This window comes from Acytostelium subglobosum (assembly GCF_000787575.1).
Source record: "Acytostelium subglobosum LB1 DNA, scaffold: scaffold3, whole genome shotgun sequence".
Lineage (NCBI taxonomy): Eukaryota > Evosea > Eumycetozoa > Acytosteliales > Acytosteliaceae > Acytostelium > Acytostelium subglobosum.
The window spans coordinates 1,270,158-1,297,156 of NW_012236529.1; the positions used below are offsets into that span (position 1 = coordinate 1,270,158).

At 43.9% G+C, this 26,999-nt stretch overlaps 11 protein-coding genes across 11 annotated transcripts; 5 read left to right on the top strand and 6 right to left on the bottom strand.

The window, feature by feature from the left end:
- Nucleotides 1-294: 294 nt before the first annotated feature.
- Nucleotides 295-1,801, bottom strand: SAMD00019534_019980 (hypothetical protein; the record flags this gene model as incomplete). The annotated part of the gene is made up of 3 exons (XM_012902589.1): nt 295-1,048; nt 1,147-1,255; nt 1,327-1,801. The coding sequence occupies 3 exons, from the start codon at nt 1,799-1,801 to the stop codon at nt 295-297; spliced, it is 1,338 nt and encodes a 445-aa protein (XP_012758043.1).
- Nucleotides 1,802-3,099: 1,298 nt separating this feature from the next.
- On the top strand, nt 3,100-4,764 carry SAMD00019534_019990 (hypothetical protein; the record flags this gene model as incomplete). The annotated part of the gene is made up of 3 exons (XM_012902590.1): nt 3,100-3,221; nt 3,287-3,418; nt 3,504-4,764. 3 exons carry the CDS (start codon nt 3,100-3,102, stop codon nt 4,762-4,764), a joined length of 1,515 nt encoding a protein of 504 aa, XP_012758044.1.
- A 3,190-nt stretch (nt 4,765-7,954) lies between these two features.
- On the top strand, nt 7,955-10,478 carry SAMD00019534_020000 (hypothetical protein; the record flags this gene model as incomplete). Its single annotated transcript, XM_012902591.1, has 2 exons — nt 7,955-8,080; nt 8,178-10,478. 2 exons carry the CDS (start codon nt 7,955-7,957, stop codon nt 10,476-10,478), a joined length of 2,427 nt encoding a protein of 808 aa, XP_012758045.1.
- A 349-nt stretch (nt 10,479-10,827) lies between these two features.
- Nucleotides 10,828-12,603, bottom strand: SAMD00019534_020010 (hypothetical protein; the record flags this gene model as incomplete). Its single annotated transcript, XM_012902592.1, has 1 exon — nt 10,828-12,603. One exon carries the CDS (start codon nt 12,601-12,603, stop codon nt 10,828-10,830), a length of 1,776 nt encoding a protein of 591 aa, XP_012758046.1.
- A 703-nt stretch (nt 12,604-13,306) lies between these two features.
- On the top strand, nt 13,307-13,801 carry SAMD00019534_020020 (hypothetical protein; the record flags this gene model as incomplete). Its single annotated transcript, XM_012902593.1, has 3 exons — nt 13,307-13,425; nt 13,506-13,629; nt 13,697-13,801. 3 exons carry the CDS (start codon nt 13,307-13,309, stop codon nt 13,799-13,801), a joined length of 348 nt encoding a protein of 115 aa, XP_012758047.1.
- An 80-nt stretch (nt 13,802-13,881) lies between these two features.
- SAMD00019534_020030 (hypothetical protein) lies at nt 13,882-17,768 on the bottom strand (the record flags this gene model as incomplete). Its single annotated transcript, XM_012902594.1, has 3 exons — nt 13,882-14,437; nt 14,513-15,235; nt 15,307-17,768. The coding sequence occupies 3 exons, from the start codon at nt 17,766-17,768 to the stop codon at nt 13,882-13,884; spliced, it is 3,741 nt and encodes a 1,246-aa protein (XP_012758048.1).
- Nucleotides 17,769-18,031: 263 nt separating this feature from the next.
- On the top strand, nt 18,032-18,601 carry SAMD00019534_020040 (hypothetical protein; the record flags this gene model as incomplete). The annotated part of the gene is made up of 1 exon (XM_012902595.1): nt 18,032-18,601. One exon carries the CDS (start codon nt 18,032-18,034, stop codon nt 18,599-18,601), a length of 570 nt encoding a protein of 189 aa, XP_012758049.1.
- A 307-nt stretch (nt 18,602-18,908) lies between these two features.
- SAMD00019534_020050 (hypothetical protein) lies at nt 18,909-19,727 on the top strand (the record flags this gene model as incomplete). The annotated part of the gene is made up of 2 exons (XM_012902596.1): nt 18,909-19,066; nt 19,145-19,727. The coding sequence occupies 2 exons, from the start codon at nt 18,909-18,911 to the stop codon at nt 19,725-19,727; spliced, it is 741 nt and encodes a 246-aa protein (XP_012758050.1).
- Nucleotides 19,728-20,846: 1,119 nt separating this feature from the next.
- SAMD00019534_020060 (hypothetical protein) lies at nt 20,847-21,464 on the bottom strand (the record flags this gene model as incomplete). Its single annotated transcript, XM_012902597.1, has 1 exon — nt 20,847-21,464. The coding sequence occupies one exon, from the start codon at nt 21,462-21,464 to the stop codon at nt 20,847-20,849; it is 618 nt and encodes a 205-aa protein (XP_012758051.1).
- Nucleotides 21,465-21,614: 150 nt separating this feature from the next.
- On the bottom strand, nt 21,615-22,631 carry SAMD00019534_020070 (hypothetical protein; the record flags this gene model as incomplete). The annotated part of the gene is made up of 1 exon (XM_012902598.1): nt 21,615-22,631. The coding sequence occupies one exon, from the start codon at nt 22,629-22,631 to the stop codon at nt 21,615-21,617; it is 1,017 nt and encodes a 338-aa protein (XP_012758052.1).
- A 421-nt stretch (nt 22,632-23,052) lies between these two features.
- Nucleotides 23,053-24,745, bottom strand: SAMD00019534_020080 (hypothetical protein; the record flags this gene model as incomplete). The annotated part of the gene is made up of 3 exons (XM_012902599.1): nt 23,053-24,192; nt 24,324-24,350; nt 24,437-24,745. 3 exons carry the CDS (start codon nt 24,743-24,745, stop codon nt 23,053-23,055), a joined length of 1,476 nt encoding a protein of 491 aa, XP_012758053.1.
- Between the last annotated feature and the right edge of the window lie 2,254 nt (nt 24,746-26,999).

Genomic DNA, 26,999 nt, shown 5'->3' on the forward strand with positions numbered 1-26,999 from the left:
AATTAATTGAATTTGTTGAATTCAGTTAATGTTGTTGGAATTATTTGAACTTGTGGTGTCCTTTGGGTCTTGATGATCTCATCCCTTTGATCATGATGGTATGTGGACTCCATCCTGGATGTCATTGATCATCGATCAGAGAGAGGTCAAGTCAAGTAGTATTGAAATACATGTAATAATCATTTATTGAATCAAAAAAGGATGTTTTGTGTAATGATATAAGTTGGAGTTGTTTGATTGGATTGGACTTTTGATGGGTACTAAAGTACTTTGGAAGGAAGTGCACTGATGAGTTTACTGCTCCTCCTCTCCACCCTGCTGCTGTGTCTTCCTGTTGGTGATGAGAACCAAATCCTTCTTGAGCACTCTCTTGTAGATGTCCATGATGTCCTGACAGGTGGTCTCAAAGTGCGAGGTGGCATCGTACGACTCGGACAGGTAGATGTTGTCGTTGCAGCCGTCGGCGATTGGCTCGTAGTAGTTGGAGACGGTGATGAACTTCTCGACGATTGGGCCCAAGAGCTTGTAGGCGGGCTCCAACTCCTTCTCGGGGTCGTTGGTCTCGACGGTGGTCGAGCAGATGGCAATGTACTTGCCCTTGGCGCAGACGTTGTGGGCAAAGGAGATCTCGCCGACGTAGATGTCGTTCTTGCGGCCGACCTGCTTCTGGGGGATGATGATCTGCACCGACTCTGAGTTGTTGGTGTTGGGGATTGGAGCGTTGAGGATACAGATGGAACGGATGATCTTGCCAGTGACCTTGACCTTGTCGGGGAAGTAGGATGGGTCGGCAATGACGTAGTCACAAGTAGCAGTCTCGCCCTGTGATTCGACTCTCATCTTTCCGTCCTCGCCTCTGTACACCTTATCGATTGGCTTGTTCAGCATGTACGTGCCACCATAGATGGCAGACAGTCTGGCAAAGGCCTGTGGGAGCTCGCCCAGACCGTACAATGGGTAGATGTATGGTGAGTGCGAGTATCTGGCCAAAGAGTCAGCGTACAACTTAATCTTGAGCACAGTGTCCAAGGCTGGCTTCTCCAAGTACCTGATTGATTATGATTGTGGTTGATTGATTGATTGTTAACAACTTGAGATATGATGATATTGATTGATCGAATGAATGAATGATCATTTCAAACATACTCATCATTGAGGTGAAGAGCCAAAGAGTGTCCAATGAAATCGATGGTATCCTCCTTCAGGCCAAACTTGGCGAACAACTGCTTCATTGTCATCTTCTTCAAATCCAAGTCTAATGATCGAATGAATGAATGAATGATGTTAAGTTGTGACCATTGAAGTGTGCAATGTAAGTTAACATACTCTCGTGAGTGGCTGGCTTGTCCTCCTCGAAGTTCTGGACGTAGACAAAGAACTTCTTGCAAGAGAACTTCTCAAAGAAACCCATTAGTGGCGAGCTGAGGGCCTCAGAGTCGGTGGCGGGCACCTTGTGGATCTTTGGTGTCTTGTAGACAAAGGAGCCGTCGACCACCTTGAAGTCGAGGTAACGGGTGACGTCGGTGTGCAGCAGCATCTTGACGAGCAGACCCGAGGCCAAAATGAACTTGGGCACAAGATCGATGTTGTAGTCGCGGTACGAGCCGAGGGTCTCACTTGGCTTGGCGCCATTGCGGAACTTCTCGTACATCTGCTGCAGGTTGAGGGATGCAGACTCACCACCATAGTATGAGTTGCGATCCATGTGCAACACACGCTTGCCCTCTACAGAGAGCAAACCGGAGAGTACACACTCCTTGAATCCAGTTCCGAGAACGATACAGTCATAATGCTCATCCATGTTATTTTCTTTCTTTCTTTAACTAGTTAAATGAAATATTAATTATAATATCTATTTATATATTTATATATATATATATATATCAAACTATCTATCTATCTATTATTACAACAACAATAATGTGTCAACTCAACTACCTTGCTAACTTTTTTGTGAGATGAAGAATTGAATGAAGATGAAGTGGTTTGCTTACTCAGCTCACCTCACTCACACTCAAAAGTTTGATATTTGTGCTGTGAAATTATGTGTTGGGTTAAATGTTTAATTTTTTTTTTTTGAATTTTCCTTTCTCTCACAGTTGAGGAGTGGGAATGAAGTTAGCCTCCACTCTCTAAGTCAATGACCTCTGCAGGAGGTATCAATGTTGACCTTGCGTGTATGTGTGTGTTCGAACTCATTGAAAGGGAAGGAGGGAGGTGTGTTGGGAACAACTTTGAGTCCCAACACGTCAGTGCAATAGTGATAGATGGAATCCAACTGGATTATCATTGTGTTGCAACCATCTGGACCAAGGTGACTTGACCGTCACTCACTTAGCTTCACTTTATAATCCAAGCATAAGTCTAAGTCTTCTTTGTTATAATTGTAAACAAATATACATATTACACAGTAGTAGTAGTAGTAATAATGAATTGAAATGATGGAAAGATTCACAAGAGTGATTCGAAAGGATGAATATCCTACTTCAACTTGATGATGATGAGTAGGAAGATGTGATTGAAATTTCGGACAACATACAGACACGGATACAACACACACAGAAGGGTTTGCCGGGTCATTCGATCATTCATTCATTGACCCGACATCACAAATGCGTTGACAAAGTCTTCGTCATCATCACCTACCTCAACCCTACTCACCAGGATATATATCAATCAAACCATCCATCCATCAATCCAGCCATCATCAATGAGCAAGCAGGTCCATTCAAATTCAGTTATGCATGAGCATGAGACAATGTTGTTGTTAGAAAACGAACGCATCTCTATCACCTATTTTAGAGCGTGGCATCGACACTCACCATTGAATCACCACCACTGTCCATATTTGGTGACTACATGTTAAAATTGAATTAATATTTTATTCAATTTGAAGCTTTACTTAAGGATCTACAACAACTCCTCTCTCTCTATTCTCTTCTCTCTTACTCTCCCCGAGACATCATCATCTCTGACCCTCTTGCCCTAACTACACCCACCACATACACATTCATTCATTCATTGCCATTCATTCATTTGTACATCAACAACATCAGAGATAATTATAAAAATCTTAATATTATAATCAATCTATCAATCATGTCACATATGGACAGGATAAATATATTGGCTAACCACTTGTCAATCAATGACGAGGAGGAAGACGACACTTTGCAATCAAACAATGTGTCAGCTGCATCTGCCGCTGCATCAACTTCAAGGTATGTTTGTTAGAAACAAACAAAACATTGAAATATATTGATCTAACATAAACATATTATTATAGCAATAAGCAGGCTTCATTGACTGTTACAGATAATCGTACTGGAAAACAATACAACGTTCCAATCAAGGATGGACGTATCAGTGCTACAGCCTTCAAGAAGGTGTCAGAAGTCGATGGAGACAATGGATTGATGTATGTTTGATTGAATTGTGAATGATTGATTGAATTAATGATTGAAATGATGTGACTAACATGACAAAACGAACAATACCTTCAGGGTTTATGATCCAGCTTTCCAAAACACTGCTGTTGTAACATCAAGCATCACTTATATCGATGGAGATAAGGGAATATTGAGATATAGAGGTTATCCAATTGAGGAGTTGGCCGAGCGATCAAACTTCCTCGAGGTGGCCTACTTGTTGATCAATGGCAATCTGCCAAATAAGACTCAGCTCGACGGCTGGACCCATCGTGTGATGACACACACCTTCCTGCACGAGAACCTCGTTGGAATGATGAAGACATTCAGATACGACGCCCATCCAATGGGCATGCTCATCAGTACTGTTGCCGCACTCGGCACCTTCTACCCCGAGGCCAACCCAGCGCTGGCCGGCCAGGACATCTTCAAGTCAGAGAGCGTCAGGAACAAGCAGGTGCTGCGTATCATTGGTAAGCTGCCAACGATTGCCGCCTGCGCCTGGCGTCACAGAATCGGTCGTCCCTACAACACGCCCGTCAACCATCTCGGCTACACCGAGAACTTCCTCTACATGCTGGACAAGCTCTCTGAGCAGGACTACAAACCCAACCCAGTTCTGTGCCGCGCACTCGAGATCCTGTTCATTCTGCACGCGGACCACGAGCTGAACTGCTCGACCGCCGCCATGCGCCACATCGCCTCGTCCAACACCGACCCGTACACATCTGTTGCTGGTGCCGCAGGTGCTCTCTACGGTCCACTGCACGGTGGTGCTAACGAGGCCGTGCTCGACATGCTCCAGCAGATCGGCACCAAGGACAACGTTCATCAGTTCATAGCCGACGTCAAGTCCAAGAAGAGAAAGTTGATGGGCTTTGGCCATCGCATCTACAAGAACTACGACCCACGTGCCAAGATTATCCGAAGGGTGGCCTACGAGGTCTTTGACAGCTTGGGCAAGGAGCCCCTGATCGAGGTGGCCACCGAGCTCGAGAAGCAGGCCCTGAACGACGAGTACTTTGTCTCGAGAAAGCTGTACCCCAACGTGGACTTTTACTCGGGTCTCATCTACAAGGCCATGGGCTTCCCCACCGATATGTTCCCAGTGCTCTTCACCATTCCACGTGCCGTCGGCTGGCTGGCTCATTGGATCGAGCATTGTGAGGACCCCGAGACCAAGATCTACCGTCCACGTCAAGTGTACAAGGGAGAGTGGTTCCGCAACTACGTCTCAATCGAGGGACGTTCACCCGCCAAGGTTCGCTCGCAAGAGTTCTACTCCTCATCCACCACCAAGAGATACTCCAAGGTCACCGGTATCAATGGAAAGTAATCCAACACACTGGTAATACTACAGCAACATCAACTTCAACAACTCCTTTCACAACTCCTTTTCCTTCCCTCTTCTTCCTTCCTACGTTCAATCATTCCTCCAGCATTCCCCCAACAGGTCTGCGAGGTCGACATCAACCAACCAATCAACCAAATGATCAATCACAATCACTCTCGCCCAACTTAAATCACCCAAAATCAAACAAGGTACTCAAATGTAATATTTATAATCAATTAATTAATTAGGACTACTAAATAGAATTATATCCTTATTCAATCATTTGATGGTTTCTTTGATTGATTGGTCCCGCACCTTCTGAAGGTCTCATTGTCATTCGATCTGATCGTAATGTTTGCCCACCACCAATCATATTGTTTTGTCGTTTTTCGTCAACACTCATTTGATGATGTTTTTTTTATGATGGGCTTGTCTAGGGATTGTTTGAAATGATTCTTTTAACTCCGCAGGCGGACCATAGCATATGGTTTGGTCTGACCAAGAGGAGGTCCCGCGTGGTGGGGTTGGTGTACTCCCATTACAAGATTGATGAATACTGTTTAGAAGAGGGCGGAATGAGAGTTTTGGTGTCGACATTGTTGCTTGTACTGATTGATCCACTCTCACCATCCATCCATTCACTCATTCAATCAAACAATCAATCACATCACTCTCCACATACATACACAACAGTAACATTATAATTTCCATCATATAATAATAACAGTTGTTTACAACGAGATTGTTGTTGGTCAATGATAATAATAATTATTATAAGAACATAGTCATCTTCTTAAAAGAGTAACGACATCCCATCCATCAATCAATCCATCAATCACTTTTTATGATGAACAAAGAGAGACAAGACAGCAGATTCATTCATATAAATTACAATTATAACTCTCTCTCTCTCTCTTTGTCTTAGAATAACAACAACAACAACAACAATGAAGATCGACTACAACAAGTAGTTAGAGTGTGCCTCTCCATCCATCCATCCATCCATCCATCCACCCATCCAATCACTTCCACACACCACATCACACCACCACATCATTCATTCAAACACACAACAAACATACTTAGAGCACATGAACATTTATATATCTCAAGCGAGATATATACATGCATTTGTGTGTGTGTTTGTTAATCACTTCCAGGTTCATTGAGACCCATAAGCCACACACTCATCTCACACACTCACATAGACACATACCAAACAAACGATGTTGTCATTGACACATTCCACCAACTAACCAGGTGATCCAAACAATGTTTGGCGCGCGTGGCATTCACTCACACATATATCACGCCCCCGCCTGTATCAATCACTTGACAATGGCAGGCGGAGTGAATGGATGAGAGCGCGTCCTTTCCAACCCTTGACATCACCATCAACATCATCAACCCAACATTAACATTCTTATTAATGCCATTCCTATCAAGCAATCAATCAATCAATCAATCAGGTATCATCATCATCAGGTGTTGTGCAGTAACATATTGTCATTCATTACATTATTTCATTGATTGGATTGCTCAAATCAATCAATCAAATTGATTAATCAATACAATATCAAATATAATACATAGCATCATCGACAAACCTTTGTATGAGTTGATATTAGCAATAGTAAGTCAAGTCCAGTCCCTCCCAGCTCCTTGCCAACGCGTTCACACACAAGGCTCACTCTGGATATCGCGCGCCACACAGCTCAATCACTCGCTCTTCCTCACATCGTCATATTCATTCACATCACATCACGGCACACATTCATTCATTCATTCATTCATTGTTCCAGGATATCCAATTTGAATTACTTATATTTATTTTATTAGTTATTTATTTTATTTATTTAATCCCATCGTGTAAAGCAACAACAAAACCAGAGTACACACCAATCAGGTATGATGATGATTATGATGATCATAAAGCAGGAAACAATAAGCAGGAATAGGAAACACACAGGACATTCATCCATCATTCATTCATTCATTCAGAGAGGAACTATTCATTGACCATCGGGCAAGACTTGACCTGTATGCTGACCAATAAGGTCACCATTCATTCATTCAGACAGTCAGGTCACTTTCCAAAAACCACGATTCAGCCGAGCTTCCTTCATCCACATCCACATCCTCATCATCATCGTCATTACACCATAATCATCATAATCACTTCCACCTCAATCATTGACACTGTACCATTCTGATCGATGCACATACATATGTGTAGGTTGGGGATATATCCAACAACACTCACATCACCAATTCAAGTCGATTCCGAACACTCTCTTTCTCTATCTTCACCCATCACGATCGAATGTAGATATACAATCACACAGACTCGATCATACACACACACATCACAAATCTCATTCACACACACACTTTTGTGGTGGGGTGTGGTTGTGGTGTTGGTCTGACAAAGACACCGTTTCCGTTTCTGTTTCGCCAGATGTGGAAATAGGCGCATATGATGTGTGTGTATGCTTGCAGGCATGCCCAACAGCCACATTCGCCATTACCCAATGGTAACTTGGGCGAGATCATCATGAACACATGCATAACACACACACACACCCAACTTGACATCTAGAACACTTCTTATCATTCCCAATATTCAATCACTTCAATCACATCACTTACTCACTCACTTCAATCACTTCAATCACATCACTATCTATCTATTATCCTCCCTCCCTTTTTGAACATATAATAGATATAATATAGATTGACCATTTAATCTATACCTAGTATGTATACGTTATTTATCTTGTTGTTGTCTATTTCAAAAATAGACTCCACTTGTCAATGTCATTGTCAATCAATGTCCCGTGTCCATGTCCACCCCCACACACATTCAATTCTCCGATTGCTCTCCACTCACTCAATCAATCAATCAATCAATATCTTTGTTCCTTGATACCATACTCACACCAAAGTTCTATTCCAAACAATCAATCAATCAATGACAACAACAACATTAGGAAGAAGTAGAAGTTCACATCAAGTATCAAGAAGAAGTAATAGTAGTAGTTTGAAATTATTACATCATCATCAGAAGAAACAACACCAACATCACAAGCAGCAACAACATAAGAAGCAGAATAGACAACATATACTTGGACGTATTCTATCAAGATTAAGACAATATCAAAATAATCACAACTCTTTTACAACAAAACAAAAGATGGATACAGAATATAAATCAGGATATTTATATAGATTAGGAGGTATTGGTATCTTCAAATACAGGAAGAAGTTATGGTTCACACTGACCAGTACACATCTATCATGTTATGTCTCATCAGAGAAGGTATGTATATATATATATCCTGGCGGAATGATTCAGCCTCAGCCTCAACCCCAAACCCATCAACACTCATACTCACACTCACGTTTCCAAACAAAAGAAATCAACACCAGTAGAATCAATCACATTGAATAGTATAAAGAAGATTACATTGTTACAGAAGGATGCCGAGTCCATTCAAACAACTTATGGCTTCTGCATTGAGTATGTGAGTGGAGGCAGTGGCAGTGGCCAGTCCGCTGGAAGTTTGCCAAACAAACTTGTGATCCAGGCAAATCCCATCAGCACATTGGCCGACTGGGTGATCAAGTTGGACGGTTTGACACATCGCGACTTCAACTCATACCTGGACCAGGCAGAGCGCAAGCTTCTACTCAAGATCCTGTTCAAGAACAATATACAGGGCGGCATCATCAAGTCCAACGGCGACGAGGAGTGGTCCTACAGCCCCATCGGCACTCTGTCCACAATCGAGGGCACGTACAGTGGCGCACAGATCGACTACCACTGGGACGGCGAATGGCTACGCAGCTCAACCAATGAGCTGGGCGCTGGCCGCTTCAACGGCGTGTACCTGGCTTGGTATCTGGCGGGCGTTGACCCTAAGGCCCCACACGCCACCACAGCCACACCAGACATTGTCTACTTCTGGGATGAGCGCGAGAAGGAGTACCAGACCGATCAGGGCAAGGAGCTGACGTTCAAGTGGACGCGTCATTTCCTCGCATCCAAGTTTGGCCGCGGCGAGTGGATCGTCGAAGGCCACGTTCCCCAGGCGGTGGTAATGTTCCTGCAGCTGATCAAATACAGACGCACCGTGGACGAGGAGAGTGATTGTGTAAACCCTTTCGCTGGCAAGCTGGCCAACGCGTTGGCCAGTGTAGGCGGCGAGGCGGCTGTGCTGCCTCTTGCAAGTGTGATCAAGAACAAGGAGGAGACGGCTGTCGAGAGCGCAGCCCATGGTCTGGAGCTTGCCAACGTTGCCACCATATTCACCAAGGGTCAAGCCACACTGGACGACTGTCACGCGACTGTTGACGTATTCCCAATGGATGCTGTCATCCGCACTCCAAGCGAGATTGAGAAGGAGTTTGCAGACCTGATATCATCTTGCACCAGCTCACACATATCGGACGAGGAGGCTGCCTCGTTGTCCAAGGACGACGAATCACCTGACGAACGCTACATTGCGACATCATCATCTTCCAACACAACGACGCCAGAGTCATCCGAGTCACCACCATCGACCATCTGTCGCACAGACACTCTGCGACTGCTCAATGACACCATCCTTCAATCACGTCAACTCCAAAGCAGGATGTCCATCATGAACATGGAGTACTTTAGTCGTCACACACCCGTCGCCACATTGGTAACAGTAGCGTCCCTGGCCAAGGACAAGGAGGCAGACAACGCAGCGACCAAGCCAACCTCGCCCAGAGAGCCAGTAGCGCCATCACAGACACAGACACAGACACAGACACATACACCAAAGAGACATCCAACCATCAGGGATAGCTTCGCTATGTTTTGTGATGCGCTGTCGACTCCAGAACCACAGCCACTACAGAAGAATATATTGGAGGAGATATTGTCGCCACAGCCCATATTCCCAAGCACGCCACTGGGCTCTGTGATTGGACCATCCAACCCCGAGCACCAACCTAGCAGCAGTAGCAACAATAACAACAACGCAGACACAATCGCAGCAGCCGAGCTTATTGCCACCCAGCTGAGGCAGTCATTCTGTCTGGCGTGCAATCTGCCCATCAGCGGACAAAAGGTGTTGGCACTGGGCAACAGTTTCCACAAGGACTGCTTCAAATGCCACAAGTGTCACAGGGAGTTGTGCACCAAGACCTTCTACCGCCAGGGCCTCATCAACGATGAGTCGCCAGAGGACAGCAACACCTCAACACGTTCATCACGCTCCGCTTCAATTTTTGATCTTCACTCGAGTTCAGAGTCACGCTCATCGTCCACACCTCAGACCCTGCCTCAACAGCAACATAGTGGCACGCCCAAATACCTTTGTGAGAACTGTTTCAATGACACCTGTCCAGTGTGTCCCAAGTGCAACGCCAATGTTATGTTCCGATGTGTTAGCGCACTCGGCAAGAAATGGCACACCGATCACTTTTGTTGCGTCAAATGCTCAGCCAACCTGGTCGGAATGCCATTCTTTGATCACGAAGGACAACTATTGTGCCAAGTTGACTATGATAGGATTATAGGCAACATCAATAGCAGCAGCAGCAATATATCTACCACATCAACAACATCAACATCAACTACATCAACATCAACTACATCAACAACCAATACCAACATCACCAATGACATCAACATCAACAACATATTGCACCTGTTGGAGGAAGCTTCTGGCTTCCAGGCATACTAATCAATCACCCAAACAATCAAACCACTTTCACTTGATGAACGCCTAATCATGATGAGCGTTCTTGTCCGACAATTTTATAACCAACTCCAACTCCAACTCCAAATCCATCGCCAACTCCAACTTTACGCCATTCATACATATATTTATAGTCTTGGACAAAATGTCCAACTCCTTTCCACCTTTCCATCCAAATACTTTCATTCGCCTTTCCTTTCCATGATGGACGGATGATACTGTCCATGTGACGCACCGATATATAAGTAACATCCAACCATCAATCAAACATCTCCAATAAATGTATCATACATTATTCAATCAACCAATCAACCAATCAACCAATCACTCTTGATCACTTTATTTTTAGTCTAGCCTTCAAAACTGAAACACTATCTTTGTCATTGTCTGGTGCTTTTCTCTTTTTTTCCATCTTCTCAACCTCCAATCGATCTTTGTATTCTTCTATGATTGATTGCAATTGTACATTTGACTTAAAGATACTCATCGAGGCAACACCTTTGATATTCAACTTTGCTCCAATGTTAACCAAGTGTTGTAACATTACGACATCACTATTGGTGACCAGGTGTTTTGTGAACAATGGTATGGCGAATGCCTTGACACGCTCCGTGTCCTTCTCCGAGAAGTTTCTGAGCACTCGGTCCAACATTGTTGTGTTTCCAGGTCTTTCAAAGATTGTGCGTATCACTTTGCTCAATTGACAAGCTCCGTTTAGTTCATTGAATGCTCTCCAATCAATCTTCCACTGATTTAGACAGAATAGTGTGTCCATCATCTCAGCGCTGACCTCGGCTTTGATGGCCTGGATCTGCCAATCGACAACTACTGCATAATTGGCGAACAAGAATTTGATTGCCTCCAGGTTGCCATTCTTGATTGCCCATTCCATGAGCATGCGAAGGGAATTTCGAGCATAGTGAGATGAGGCACAGTACTCAATTAGCCATTGGAACATAGGCAGTCGAAGACGAGCAGAGTAAGTGAGCTGGATGGGCAGTGAGTCGGGAGCTGGTTCGAATAGTTGGACGAGTCGCTGGACGGCATCGAGCTTTCCAATCTTGATGGCCAAGCAAAGTTGAGTTTGGAAATGTATCAGCTTCGGCTTGTTCTCTATCACAAGGTTCAGATTGTCGCGGTGGTCCAAGATAAAGAATTGTTTGAAGGGCAGTATCTTGTTGGTGTTGGACACCAGGAACTCAAGCATCTCCATCGTTCCGTCGAATGATTGAATGTCACTAGTAGATACCTCAAAGACATGATTGAGCTCATTGAGATACTTGATAATCTTCAACTTGTTGGCAGAATTACTGGCAGTCATGAACAACTGTGAATGATAGCCTCCGGCAAAGTATCTTGACCTCTCTGCAATGTGGTGCCTATCCATGTATAGATAGGCTATCTTGATCTGGGTGAGTGTACCATATTCTATTATACTATGATTGATGATCTTCTCATTCCTGAACTGATCAATGAGTAGTGGTATCAATGTGCAGTCGCCGGTCGATATATATCCATTGATGACATCTCGGACATGGCTTGGCTGGAAGTAAAAGTACAGTGTCCAACCATACAACAATTTGGTAATTAACAATCTTTGCTCTTCACTAATGGTTGCTGGTTCATCACTGCCAACGAAACTCATGAGTGATTGACATTGCTCTTTGGACTCTTTGTAGGCGTGCTCAAAGAGCGTGTTTGGGAAGGTGTTTGGCGCAATCAAGTTGTACTTGACCAATCTTTGTATTTGTTCATAATGTTGATTGGCCGTTGAGTTTGCAATTGATTGGATGAGGCGAGTGCCTGTGATCCTGTAGTTGCTGACGCCATCATGGGGGAGTGGCAGCAGCTCGTCAACGAGCAATCCATCGCCAGTGAGCAGGATGTTTGTTACATAGTTATGAGCGTGGTATCTGACCAGGTCGGCCATATCCTTGGAGATGAAGGTTGGATCGATCAGCTCGCGAATCAGTTGGCTTGATTGAGTGCGGTAGACGATCTCGGCAACATCATCTGGTCTCTCGATTAGAAGCGAGGTGGTTGTGACGATCAAGCGTAGGAGGTACTTGATCATGTCGATCTTACTCGTCTCGAATGCTTGTCTGATCATTTGTATCGGGTCGATCGACACCAACTTGACCGGTTCAGTCTGATGAATGAGCGTTTGAACAATGTGAATGTTACCGCCCTGGACAGCGATTTTAAGCAATTCAACCATATCCTTGAATTGTGATTGATAACGTTTGTAGATTAGGTCGAATGTAGCAGGGTCTACATCACTCTTGCACAGTTCAATGATGTCTGAACGCTTGGGAGCTTCATTCTGATTTGGTTGACTTAAAAGGTTAAGTCTAAAGCGCTCCCTCAACAGACCATAATGACGTGACCTAATTAATTTAGTTAATGATGTCCATTGATTATACGACAAGTATTGAATATCATATTGTTGATCAATTGACAACCATCTATTATTATTGAAATGATTCAATACTGTTGCACTACAAAGACATTCATGTATCACTCTCACCTGTGACATAACATTATTAAATATTATTCTATTTGTGATTAATCTCTTGAACAACTCGTCCATTACTATTATTTTATTATTACTTATTATTACTTATTATAATGTACATGGATTACAAAAGACTAATTGTTATTCAATCCAAAGTTGCCCTCACTTTGTTATGTTTCATATTCTTAAATTATGGGACAACCAAATTCATGCAACGAAACTATGTATCAATCAATTACAACCTTGTTCTTCAATATAACATAAATAGAGATAATATATATATATATACATATATACAATGTCACAACAACAACTAACGAATGAGCAGATTGTTGCAAACTATAAAGAGATGAAGCAACAACAGAGTACTATCATGTCAAAGATATCAGAGATAGAGGCTGATCAAGGCGAATACAAGTAAGGTCATTCATTCATCACAAGTCAATCAATCAAACATACGTACATGTCACTGACACTGTGTACACATCATCATGTAGTCTTGTAATCAGTGCCATCGAGCACCTAGAGCCATCCAGAAAGTGTTTCAGAATGATTGGAGGTGTATTGGTCGAGAGAACTGTCGGTGATGTACTGCCTGTAGTCAAGCAAAACAGAGATGGAGTATGTTGTAGCGAGATGAATGAGAGAGAGTATACTAACAATGAATGAATGAATGTATAAATAATAGATAAAGGATTTAGTACAGAGATTGGAAGAACAGCTTACAGCAAAGACAAAGGAGCTGAATGACTATGCAGCAAAGTACAACATCAGGGTTGGACCAGCACAATAAACGATCGAACGACTTATGGACAATAGCTTGGACGATTGATTGATTGTATGAATGATTGAACGATTGATTGAATGAGTGGATCACTTCACATTCACATTCGCATTAGTTATGTTGTCAAGTTGACAGACACCCATACTCTTAAGTACACCTCTTTGGCAATGATTGGAATGTAGACAAAAGATGCAGCCAAAGTCTTCAGAGAGAATGGTGCCTTCCTCGACACTGGCGGCACAGTTTGGACAGGGCGGGAACTCGGCACACTTGGCAAAGATCTCATCGATGTGGTCAAAGATGTCTTGGCATGAGCCTGTGCCACCCTCGGCACTGTCCAGCAGATAGATGCGGTCGGCCTGGTCCAGGAAGTTGGTAACGTCCAACGTCTGATTGTTGCGGCCAAAGTCACCGTCGAGCACAGGCGTCACGGTCGGTATACACTCCTCCACATCGTTGCGCGATGTTAACAGTATCGATGGCACTGTGGCCAGTATCTGATGAACTATAGTATGTAGCATGACCATCACTTCGCCCATCTCGATCAAATCATCGATCTTTGGCTCAAAGTCCCTGCTATTCAAACACAGGCTACTCTTCTTGAATGATTCAATGCGCTTGTTGAATAGCTGTCTTAGTGTTGCCCTATGGATGCAATGATTGAATGAGTGAGTAAGTGAGTGAGTGTGATTGCGCTGATGTGTCGATCGCGAGACTTACTTTGGATCTAATCTTGATTGCTCTTGGAATGCAAACTGGATGAATGGTGTCTCGTAGTGGACCTGGAGTGGTTCCTTGAGGCTGAACTTCTGTGACTCTGATGTTGAGTTGTAATGGGAGTCATTGAGTGTGCGCCCTGTGCTTGATCGTACTTGACTGTATGTGCGTTTCTCGTAGCCTCGCACGATGGTCGTGTACTTGGCCACACCAAATGTGATCTCCAAAGGTGGAAGGTTGCCACGCATTGCCACAGTCTTCCTCTGAAGCACTGACACAATGTCCACCTGGCACGACTTGGTCGGTGTCGTGGTGATGCGTGTGTTGGCGGCCATGCGCATCCTCTCCAGCTGCGCAGTGCCGGGCTCTCCGTGCTTGGCCATGTCCAGCGAGAGCACCTGATAGATGTCCATCGACTCGGTGTTGTGGGACATAAAGATGGCGCCGGGGAACAGACGGGTGATGGCCTGCATCTTGGACATCTCCTCGATCTGTACCTGCTTGCCCACTTTGGCCACGACCACCTCGTTCAATCCAGTGCCACCGCGGATGGACAGAGTATTGTGTACATAGTCAGATGATCGCCACAACGTCTTGTTGCCCACAGTCTGCACCTTTATCTTGCCCGTCTTGACCAGCTCATCAATGATCGGCTTGGCCTGTGGTCCAAACTTCTGCCCCAACTGTTCGTAGTTCACAGGTATACCAATCTCATGTGTGGCGCATCTAATCAATCAATCGGTTCAGTACAGTTAGTGTCTCGCCTCGATCCATCATCACCCAATAAATCAACTTACAATAGGTGAGCGGATAAGACTGTCGGGAAGTCACCATTGAATGATAGACTCTCAGTGTCGCCATCCAACAATGATGATAGGTGTTGGGAGTAGTACTTGTCCAGGGGTGTATTAGATGGAATGAACACGACCAGACCCATCTTGGATCGTCCAACACGTCCAATTCTTTGCTTCCAACTCATTTTGGAACCTGGATATCCAATGATTAGACATGAATCCAACTCTGAGATATCGACACCAGCCTCTAGCGCGTTTGTGGCAATGATGACCTTGGTCTGTCCACACTTGAGTTGATTCAATGTCTCTTGTTTGAGGAATGGTTTCAAAGATGAATAGTATGCTTTGACTTGTCTGGCTGTTCTCGTATATTTTGAATCCGATCCAAGGTATTGTATCAGTCCGTTGACACCTCTGATGGTGTTGCAGAACACGATACCCTTTAGGTTGTTCTCGACCCAGTGATGGATCACATTGCCTGGAGTATGGTATTGACTGATGGTGGATGGCTTCAATGTGATGTAGACCTTGGAGAATGATCCCGAGCCATTGCGATCAATGAGATGGATTGAATGAGTGTCTGGCTTGCTCAACAGCTTCTTGGCCATTTGTATCGGGTTTCCAATTGTTGCCGATGCCAACATATACTGTAGCGTGTTTGTTGATGGGCTGGTGCTCGAGACGATCGCGTGGTAGTTGGTAATTCGTCGCAATAGATTGATAAAGTGACAGCCCATGATGCCAGAGTACGTGTGCGCTTCGTCCAGCACGATGAACCTGAGCTTGGCGAACCAGGCGCGCCAGCCTTTCCACTTCTCGACGAATCCGCCGCGTTGCAACTGGTAGTGTACCCAGTCGGGGTTGGTCAGGAGGATGTCGGGGTAGGGCTCGCTAAAGATATCGGGCAGCGACGCCTTGTCCGTCTCGCCATTGACAAACTTGATCTTTAGACGGAACTGCGCGTCAATCTCCGCGTTGAAGCTCTCGATGGCCTTTTGCTGATTGTTGGCCAGCGCATTCAGGGGGAAGAGGAACATTGCCGCGCAGGACTTTTGTCCACGCGCCTTTTGGTTGATTATCTCTTCAAAGATGGGCAGGAAGAGCGAGAGGGACTTGCCACTGGACGTTGGTGTCGTGATTATCACGTCTTGCATGCTGCGCACAGCCTGTCGACACTCGAGCTGATGTGAGTAGAGCTGTTGTCTCTTCATTCTGGCCATTGCGCTCTTTAGGTGGTTGTTCAGGTCGCTGGGCAGTGCTTGGAGATCGGCTGAATAGGGTTTCGTTGTCTGGACGTCAATGATCGAGTCCTTCACCAACATTGCAAACTTTCTAAATGGCTCATGTGCGATCCTCGCCTTGATCTCATCGACAGAGATGTGAGTCTTTGTTGGGTCAGCGTCTGAGTTCTTCCATTGATCAAACTTGTCATTGGCATTATTTGTAGTTGAAGTAGTTGTAGTTGATGTTTTCGATGATGAAGTTGATGTTGAGGATGTTGATGAGGATGTTGATGATGTTGTTGATCGTGGCTTAAGTATGCTACTGTGTGAGAATGAGGGAATGGATATGTTGGATATGGAGGGTGTAGCTTTGATAGAGCATGATGATGATGCATCTGTGTTGAAATCATCAAAGTCAAAGTCTAAGATGTCTGTTGTTTGGTTGTTGTCTGATGGCTGAGCGGCGTCGGATGTTGATACTGCTGTGGCAGCAGTTGATGTCTTTGGATTTAGTACCATGAAGTTGATCGGATCGTCTCCAGGTGCATTGTTGATTGTATTGGTTGAGTTTGATGAAGACAGTGACGAAGTAGTTGAAGTGGAAGTAGCCACTGATGTGAAGTCCTTGCTTGGTACATTATGTGAGGATGTTGTGTTGCCATTGACATTGCCATTCAATGAAGACAATGGTTTGTTGATGTTTAAAGTAGGTTTAAGAGGTGATCGATTGAGTGTATTTCCATTGCCATTGGTATTTAGTATAAGCTTTGTATTCGTGTTCAAAGTAGGTTTGATTGGTGAAAGAGTTGGCATTGGTGTTGTCATTGTCGTCGTCTTCAACGGAGTTGTCGAAGTGGCCAAGGGCTTTGGTGAAGTGTTGCCCAAGTTCATTGAGAGTGGCGCTGGACTGGCGCGTTGTTGTGGAGGTATTGGACGCCCAGGTGTGTTCTGTCCATTCGATGATGAGCTAGTTGAATGAGAAGATGGCTTGTACTTTACAGAGTTGAATCGAAGGAACTCCGTGGCATCGAATTCTGTGTGTGAAGAGTCAGGCATGAGTGTAACAGTGGAGTTAGCATCAATCTGATGCTTGGCGACACTACCACCAGCTGAATTATTGACATTGGCATGCTGTTGAATGGCATGTTCAAACTTGATCTTCTTCAAACGGTTCTGCTCTTCAGTCTCTTGCTTTGACATGAATGTCAACTTCACCTTTGAGAATGAACCGAATCTATCCATTGTCTCTTGTCTATTATTAGAGTCCAAACTCCTGTATAGATCATCATTAGATAGTAGTCTCTTCCTACTCATCATATCATTGTTATTATATCTATTCATTCTTCTATGTACATATATGTATCTCTTTGTTTGATACAGATAATTCAATTTTTGTGTATCTTTGCCACACACAAAGTTCTTGATTCTTTGTGAACCATCATAATTATTTCTACGAAAATGATCATTTTCAAACATGGAGGCAAGGTTCAGCAAGTAGACTTAAGATGCAAATAGTTAACTACAACTATCATCATGGAGGAAGGCCAAGGGCAGATAAGAGGCTTAAGGTACAAAAACAACAAGAGGAACAACAGCAACAACAGCAGCAGCAACAACAACTAGAACCACTACTGCTGCAACAGCAACAAGAACAAGAACAACAGCTGTTGCAACAACAAGAGCAAGTGCAACAACAACAACAACAACAACAACAACAACAACAACAACATCAACAGCAGCAGGCCGAGATCAGTGCTCTTTACAACCTCATCAACATGACCAAGGAGCAGATTGCTCAGCTCACAAGAGAGATTGCCGAGATGGAGCAACCAATCAAGGCGATAAAGCCCCGAGATGTGTATATGTTTGACCAACATCAATCCGACATGTTTATCAGTACAGATGGTGTATTGGTCATCATCAGTTACCCAGTTCAACGCTACTCCCATTACAATGACAAGATAGGTTGGCCTAAGAAACCAAACCAATATGTCCCATTGTACTCTGCTGTCAATGATGAGGAGAAGAAGAAGATAGGTTGTCCACTCTTCTTCATTCTGACCCTTAGGTCTTAGATTATTAATATTTGTTAGCTGAATGTAAGAATGATTAATTCGCTTTGTCTCGGCATTAAATGCCCTCTGATCACTTTCGGTTCATATTCATTACCTCACCCCCATCCTGGGAGATAAAGATGGCATCATGGACCAAAAATGGTTGTTTTGATCAAAAACAGAACATTCCATGTACTTTGGGATAGTGAGTTAGATAGATAGAGTGAGAGTGTTGTTGTTGTGTGATACTTATTTGTCATTCATTCACTCAACAAGTCAGTCAGTCAGTCGACAAGCATAGAGATAGAGATAGAGTATAGTAATAATAATGCCTATTGGAGATGATTCATATAATGAGGGTGGTTCACTCTATTATTACTCAGACATACCTCTGAAACGAGAGATACTACATGAGAAATATAGACATTGGGCAAGACGAATACTATTCTATTTAGCATTAGGTTACTTCATTACAGCCACTATTATGTATGTCGTCATCATCCATCACTCAACTCACTCACTCAATCATTCAATCAATCAAACATACTTACTCAATCATCTTAGGTTCCCATTTTTAATAACAAACTTAACATTCTGGTTCTGGCTTATACATGTATTATGGTTCGAGTTGGACTTGACGACGAATAAGAACAATATATTCATACAGTTGCTGCATGCTGTCAGCTTTGTCGGATCGTGGATTGTGATGGTGACAGCGACAATCTTGTTGGTAATACTCAACCCAGACTTTATTGCGCAGCGCGCGCATGAAGAGCATCACTCTGTGGCCTTTGCATGGCTGCTCAATGTATGGGTGCACTATATCCCGCCCATCTTGCTCACACTGGACATGTTTGTCTTTAAGGAGCACATTCGAAAGAGACATCATATAATCTTGTCACGCGAGCATAATACCAACAGACGAATGTGGGTGCAGGACGTGCTCAAGGTCGTCTGGGCCTACCTCGCACCAATAGGCATCGTTGGCATATGGTTGGGAGCAGGATTCACCATTCAAGTGGTCTACGGAGTCACCAACTTTAGTTACAACTACCTTGTGCCAATCATGGTTGGCACCGACATCATCTTTGCTACACTATTCCTATACCTAGTGCGTCGAAGGAATGACAACTACATCAAACTGTGACCTGTTTGTCAATTTATAAACAAAGCATCGAGCTGGGTCTGGAGACCATCGAGGCTTGTACATAGTCCAACAACTTTAAAAGTTTAATGAGTGTTGGTGAATGGATCATTCAAGAGGACGATAGTGTACGTGTTGGGAGCCGTGAGGAGGAGGTCCATGTAAGGAGGGAACGATGCTGTTTTGAAACAATGAATAAGTCCATCGATTTGGAAGAACTGGCAGAACAAGTAACCACTGAGGATGATGGGGTTGGGATTGGTTGGACCTCGAACGTAGAGGGGCAGATAGTAGTCAGGGAAGGTATCCACAGCAGTTGTGTTGTACATGTCAATGGAGACGATGTCTCCAACATTTCTCAAGTAGAAATAATTGGCATGTGGAACAGTGTTGCTTCCCAACTGGGCAATATGCTTTCCTGCTGGGTTGGTTGATTGATCGATGTACTTTATGACAAAGTTCATCGCTGTATGATCTTCAGATATGTCCACAGATGCCATAAATTTACGGTTATCTTGCATTCCAGAATGGTATAAGACTGAAAGTAGTAAAGGTGAATCAACAGCATACTAATTGATTTAATGTTTGAGTAAAGAGTGATTTAGTTAATGATTGAGTAATGGCTGATCCTTTTACAACGGAGATTAAATAGTTATTAATACTTACATAATAGCTAGTTTGGATTGATACTTTTGCACCAATTATAATAGACTTGACCTCATTAGGATGGGGAACCCATGGTGAAGCAGTCTTCCAAAAGTATCCAATATTGAGTACAATTGGAGTACCCTGGAAGTTATTTAGGGGAAACAGATGAACTTGTTTAGGTGGAATAGGTACACATTGGATAAATGTTATATTTATAAATATTAAGAAGAAGATAAAGAATATTGAATATATATTATTATTGATCATTATTAAAAAATTATTATTATTTGTTTGAAATAATAATACTATACTATAATGATTGATTGATTCTTTCAACTTATTATTATTATTATCGATTAAATTAATAATAAGTAATTAATTAATGAAACAAACGTTTCGATTATTGGGACATGATAGGCTTAGTTGAAACGAGATGTATTATTACATTAATGAATGAATGAGCTGACCAGATAGTTAGATGTAGTTGGAGGTTGGATCATAGGGAATGATAGGAGAGGTGGGTAGATTGCTGTCGCCTTCACCAAGAGCCAGTTGATAGTATTCGACACCTATCCATTGTCCAAACTTTAGAGCAATGTTGTTGATCTTGTGAAGGTATTGGAAGCCGTGCTTTGTATGCAGTCTACCGGATTGTTCATTGTTGGTGCTCGTGCATCCTATCATCTGTCTATAGCCCATCTTTGTTGCTACTGTGATCAGTCGTTTCAACATCAATGCGCCGAGACCACATCCCTTGAATGCCGGGTTCAAGTAGATGGTATCCTCGCAAGTGTACTTATAGCCTGAGCGTGAGTTGAACAGATGGATGTAGGCATAGCCTGCAATCACTGTTGTCTCTGTCTGACTCGAGTCAGAGTCGCCGGGTGTCTTGATCGTAGTCGTTGCGACATAGTATGGATTACGTTCGTTTACAACTATATGATTGAAACGTGATGTGAACTCCTCTAGTGAAGGCTCGGCCAGCTCAACTGTACATGTCTCCTCTCTAACATAATGACAATATATATCTCTGATGCTTTGTACATCATCAATAGTTGCGTCCCTTATTATGAATGAGTTGTTTGGTATCATATATGTTACAGATAGTATTATTGTTATTATTATTACAATGAATGGTTGAGTGAATGAATGAGCAAAGATGGTGTGGCGCGCGAGACAAAAGTGTGTGGTGGCGAAGAGAAGATAGTTTATGGGATTGGCAATCAGGGTGGAGTGATCAACTTAGATGTAGTCTGTGGCATGTCCAATGATGACGTACTTGGTCGATGGGTTGATATCGGTCGGCCACCAATATAGTCCATTGTTGCCTGTGGCCATCCAGGTGGATGGTGTGGCGGCACCAACGCGAATCGTGTTGTTCTGCCATTGGTTGTTCAATGTGCTGATGTTGGGCACCTCGAATGCCACTGAATCATAGACGGGTCCCCAGCCTGGCTTGATCTCCGCGCCCCACACATTGCCCGTGAACACCATGTTGGACGACAGAGTGTGTCCGCCCAGGTTGAGCATGTAGGCATAGCCACTAAAGTAGTTGTTGGTGATGCTGATGTATTGGTATGCGTCGTCGCCTTGCAGTCCCAGTCCATTTGTATTGCCAACGCCAGTGATTGTGTTGTGATCGATCACCATGTGGCTCAGACCGCCATAGTTCTCGAGCAGCGCGTCTGTGTGGTCGACACCGCCGCCATCTTGACGCAGATTGTGGAACCATGAGTGACGGATGGTGAGCGGGCCGGCCAGATCCGAGTATCCGATCTGAATGCCATTGGCAAAGCCCCACATGTCGCAGTGATCCACTGTGAGTGGGCCAGCCGCACGTTGATCAATACCATACTGATATGAAAGTGTTCGCTTGATGCGAGCGGTCGGGTTGCTCCATGTGGGCTCGACGGTTGTCTTGGGCTCAAATGTGCAATAGTTGAATGTAATCGCGGAGCCGTAGACGGCGACGTTGGCATCGTCCACAGCGTTGGACGCGAAGCGACAGCCGATAAAGGTGATGTTGGTGACAGTCTGGCTGCTGGAGCCAATGTACAATCCATTGATGTAGTTGCAGTACTTGTAGACACTGTTGCTTACGACTGTTGAAGGGCATGTGGACACCAATGAGCCAGGATAACCAGGGGACTTCTTGTATCCAGTGTTTGTCTCGTCTGGCCACAGACCAGCGTTAATGACGCTGAAGCAACAACATAGTGCAACAGCGGCAACCAACAAAATATGTTTGGTAATAGCCATCTTGTTAAGTATTAAATGTTTGATTGATTGGAGATGGAGTTGGAGTTGGTTTAAATGATTGAGTGATTGAGTGATGTTGTGGCAACGCGCGGACTATGTCCTGTTCTTTGAATAGACATGTCCAACCAAGCATCCATCCATCCAATATCCATCCCATCCTGTGGTAAGGTCGGGGTGTTGATACGACCAGACGAGATCCATTATTGGGGGCATAGACGACGCGTCTGTACTGGTCCAGATATTTTGGGATAGTGGCGGCATGTTTGAAATCGACCGAATCAGGATGAAGATGATGGTGTCTCTTCGGTTATATGTTTGATTGAACATCCATCCATCCATCATGTGCTTGTTTGATTGATTGAATGACATTTGGCAGTCTCCTGCCATACTATGTCTTGTCTATTCGCGCTATACAACTATACTATTTGAATATTTTATTGCCAGCCTTTAGCTGGCGATGTTGGCCTAGGTTATGCTCTTCATCATTATTGTCGTCGTCGTCATCTTCGTCGTCGTCGTCGTCGTCTTGATCGGCAGTCACACTCAAAACACTGTTATTAATATTATGTTCGAATATCTCTTCCATTCGCCCATTGCTACCTTGTGATGGTGCCATCACTGACGTTGATTGATTCTGTTGATCCTCGTCCAGACGGTACTCTATCTCTCCTGTCACTGGATCCTTCACGATTCTATAAATATGATTGTCCATGACGACCTTGCCCAATGTCTTGGCCATGGCCTTCATCTCGACCTCCCTCGCGGCGTCGTCCTCGTTGCCAGAATTCGTATCCATTATATTGATTGTGTTGTTGCTACCTCGTACGCCTGGAGTGTTGATGCTCATGTCCTGGCTACCAGACACGTCGGCGCCAGTGGCCGTGCTCTCGGTCAACAGCTTGTCCTTTGTGTACTGATCCATGATGTCCTTCTTGTACTCGCGGTGCTTGGCCACCATCACGACGGCCACGCCCACCAACACAGTGATGGCGCCCAGTATGTTGAGAATGGTCAGTCGCTCGTGCAAAAAGATGGCGGCGGCGATCGATGTGACCAGCGGCTCGACGCACAGGTACATCGCGACCGTCGTCGAGTCGGACTTCTTGACCGCCCACGAGCTGGCCCAGAATGTGTATGCCGTTGCGAATATCGCAGTATATAATATCGCCAACCAATTGACGTAGCGCGTCTCCAAAAAGTCAGAGTAGTCGCGTGTGATGCCCAGTGTGAGGGCGATGACGGGAATCGTTCCAAAGAGGAATGCCCACGACATGATCTTGGCGGGAGGGTTACCCAGTGCCAGCAGTGGGCGTTGTAGCAGGAGGAAGCCTGCATAGGCCATCGTATTGCCCAAGAAACAAAGATTGCCAAACAGTATATTTAGACTGGATCTCGAGTCATCGCGTAAATGTGTCAAGTCCACCATCAATATCGCGCCTGCCACACTAACTCCAATGCCAACAAACTTTAACCATGACTTGCGTTCATACTTGAATGCCACTGCCAACAAAGTACTGAATATAGGTATAGCTGGCTGAGTGATCGCTGCATTCGATGCTGTCTACATTCGTTGATCATGTGTGCGTATGAGTGTGTGTGCGAGCAAGTTAGCATTTATGGGACAATCAAGGAGTCGAACAATCAGTCAGTCCAATCAATCCCAAGGGTCGCGGGTCGATCATGATTGCTTACAGATAGTTCCAAACCTTCAAGAAAGAGCTAAATATCATGTGATCATAAAGTGCCAAGTGTTATAGGTTAGTCTCGCGAATCAATCATTCAATCAATCAATAATGATAACTTACGGATTGGTTAATTGTTACGGCGAATATACCAACTAGTACAAGTAGTAACCATTCACGTGGAGATGATGGTAGTTTACGCATTTGTTGTGGTTCGGTAATGACAGCGAATAGCCAGAGTATTGGCGTGGCCAATAGTAGACGGTATGTTAAAAAGATGAATGGGTCCATTGATTTGAGTGCCACCTTGGCCACTATATAAAACACAGAGAATGCCAGTTGAATTGACAACAGTACCAGATGTACCTTTATCGTCTCTCTTCTAACCTCTCTAACTGATCTCTTAAAACGCGCCCAGCGCGTCTCATTCATCTTCACCATGATTGTTCGTTTGTTGACTTTATTTGACCCTGACCCTTTTGACAAGTATAATATGTAAGTAATAATACAGATATATATATATATATTATATAAGATTGAGATGATAATAAAGTGATGTTGAATGAATGATTCGTTCAAACTTCTTCAATCTTGTTTTGTCGACACTCAAACGGCAGGTTGGAGACCCCTTCAATCATTCAATCACACCCCATTCCAACCTTCCATCCAACGATTGGATTTGATAAATTAAATTCTGATAAAACGATTAATATATATTTGAAATCAAGTAAAGATAATATATTATATTATATTAATATAACATAAAATATATATTTATATATTTATATATTTGTTATAACTACTCAGATGTTTGTGTAAGTTGGAGCTTGAACTTTGACGAAAATAAAGGGCTGTTTCGTGTTTGTTTGTGTTTTTGAATCGATTTGTTGAATTATCTCCCATTCTTGACAAATTGTCGGTCGGGTACTCTACACATAAACTTATACTTATACATACATATAATATATACATACATAGTACACATACATACACATATACATATACATATACAAACGACATAATAACAGATGTCATTGACTTTTGAAGAGAGGTTGATTGATATCAATGCAGCATCAACAGCAACAGATACACTGGTAGCTGAAGCAATAGTTACAGCAGCAGAGGCAATAGTGGCAGCAACAATGACAACGACAGCAAACTCTTCAAGTAGCTCATCATCAGGAGAGCATCAACGTGTTACAGGATTCAGAGATATATTAGTACATATTGTAACACTGTCTATTGTGTTGGCAGTTGTACTTGCAGTACTCACTGGTATCACTCTAGTCTCTCGAGCATTCCGCAAACAAAAGCGATCACATAGCAAGCTATCCCTACGAACAAGAATCGAACTATATCTCACATCAACTGGCATTATAACATGGATAGTATGTTCACAAGTTTGAATGATTGAATGAATGATTGATTGAATGAATACTAACGATAATGATTGATCATCAACAGGAAGGAATACAAGTAATGCTTAGTATTGCATCAGTGATTATATTCATTTATGGAACATACTTGCCAGCAGACCAACAACCACCTATCGCGTACACTTGGATCGAGKTTGTGTTTGGCAATCTTCTTCACATTGCATTGGATATTGGATTATTATATATCAAAGGATAGATTGAAGTACTTGTACTCATTCTTCTCAATAGTGGACTTGGTGACAGTGTTGCCAATCTACATTGATCTGGTGCGTGGCGTAATGTTCACCGAGCTGTCGACATTCCAATTCCTGCGTGTGCTGCGTACGGTGCGTGTACTGCGCGCCAACCGTGTGCTGCACAACTTTAACGACATCACTCAATACTTGTTGCGAGTGGTCATTGCCGTGTTCACGTTCATCCTGATCGTCGCTGCATTCTACATGAATGTCGACCTGCATCCCGAGGTCGATGGCCGCTCCCCGCCCTTGCAGTTCCACCAGACCATCTACTTCCTGGTCGTCACGCTCACCACCTGTGGCTATGGAGACATCCATCCGACCAACCCCGTCGGTCAACTCACCATCACCTTTGCCATCTGCATCGGTGCCGTTCTCATACCCTACCAAGTCTCCAAACTTCTCGACATCTTTAGCTCATACTCGCGTATGTCTTCAAGGTTGGCGTGGACGCCACTCACTCAATCAACCATGATTGATCACTAACTTCCCGCCCCCGCCTCGCCCCCGCCACTACCACAGCTTACAAGCGCGACCTTTCCAATCGCAACTTACATGGACATATTCTGTTGTGTGGCGAGATCAACTTCACGTCGTTGCTGGAGTTCTTGACAGAGTTCTACTTGGAGCGATATGGTCAGTTGAAAAAGACGATTGTGATCTTGAACAATAATCCACCATCGGATCAGTTGAAGATCCTACTCTTGCACCCATTCTACAAGCATAGACTTTATTACTTGGAGGGATCGCCAATGCTCGAGTGCGATTTAAAGAGAGCACGATTCATCCACACATCATCCTGCTTCATCTTCCGTCCACTCTATTGGGAGGAGGGAGATTCGAGTACCATCCTCACCACAATGGCCATGCGCAACCTCCGTCCCCCTGGAGGCACTAAGATATTCACACAGCTCGTAGACCACGAGAGCAAGGTATGTTGTGTAGCGCGTGTGCTATCATGTCCCCCTGGACACCGCAATGACTGACACAGCCCCTCCCCCCCCCCCCCCCCCC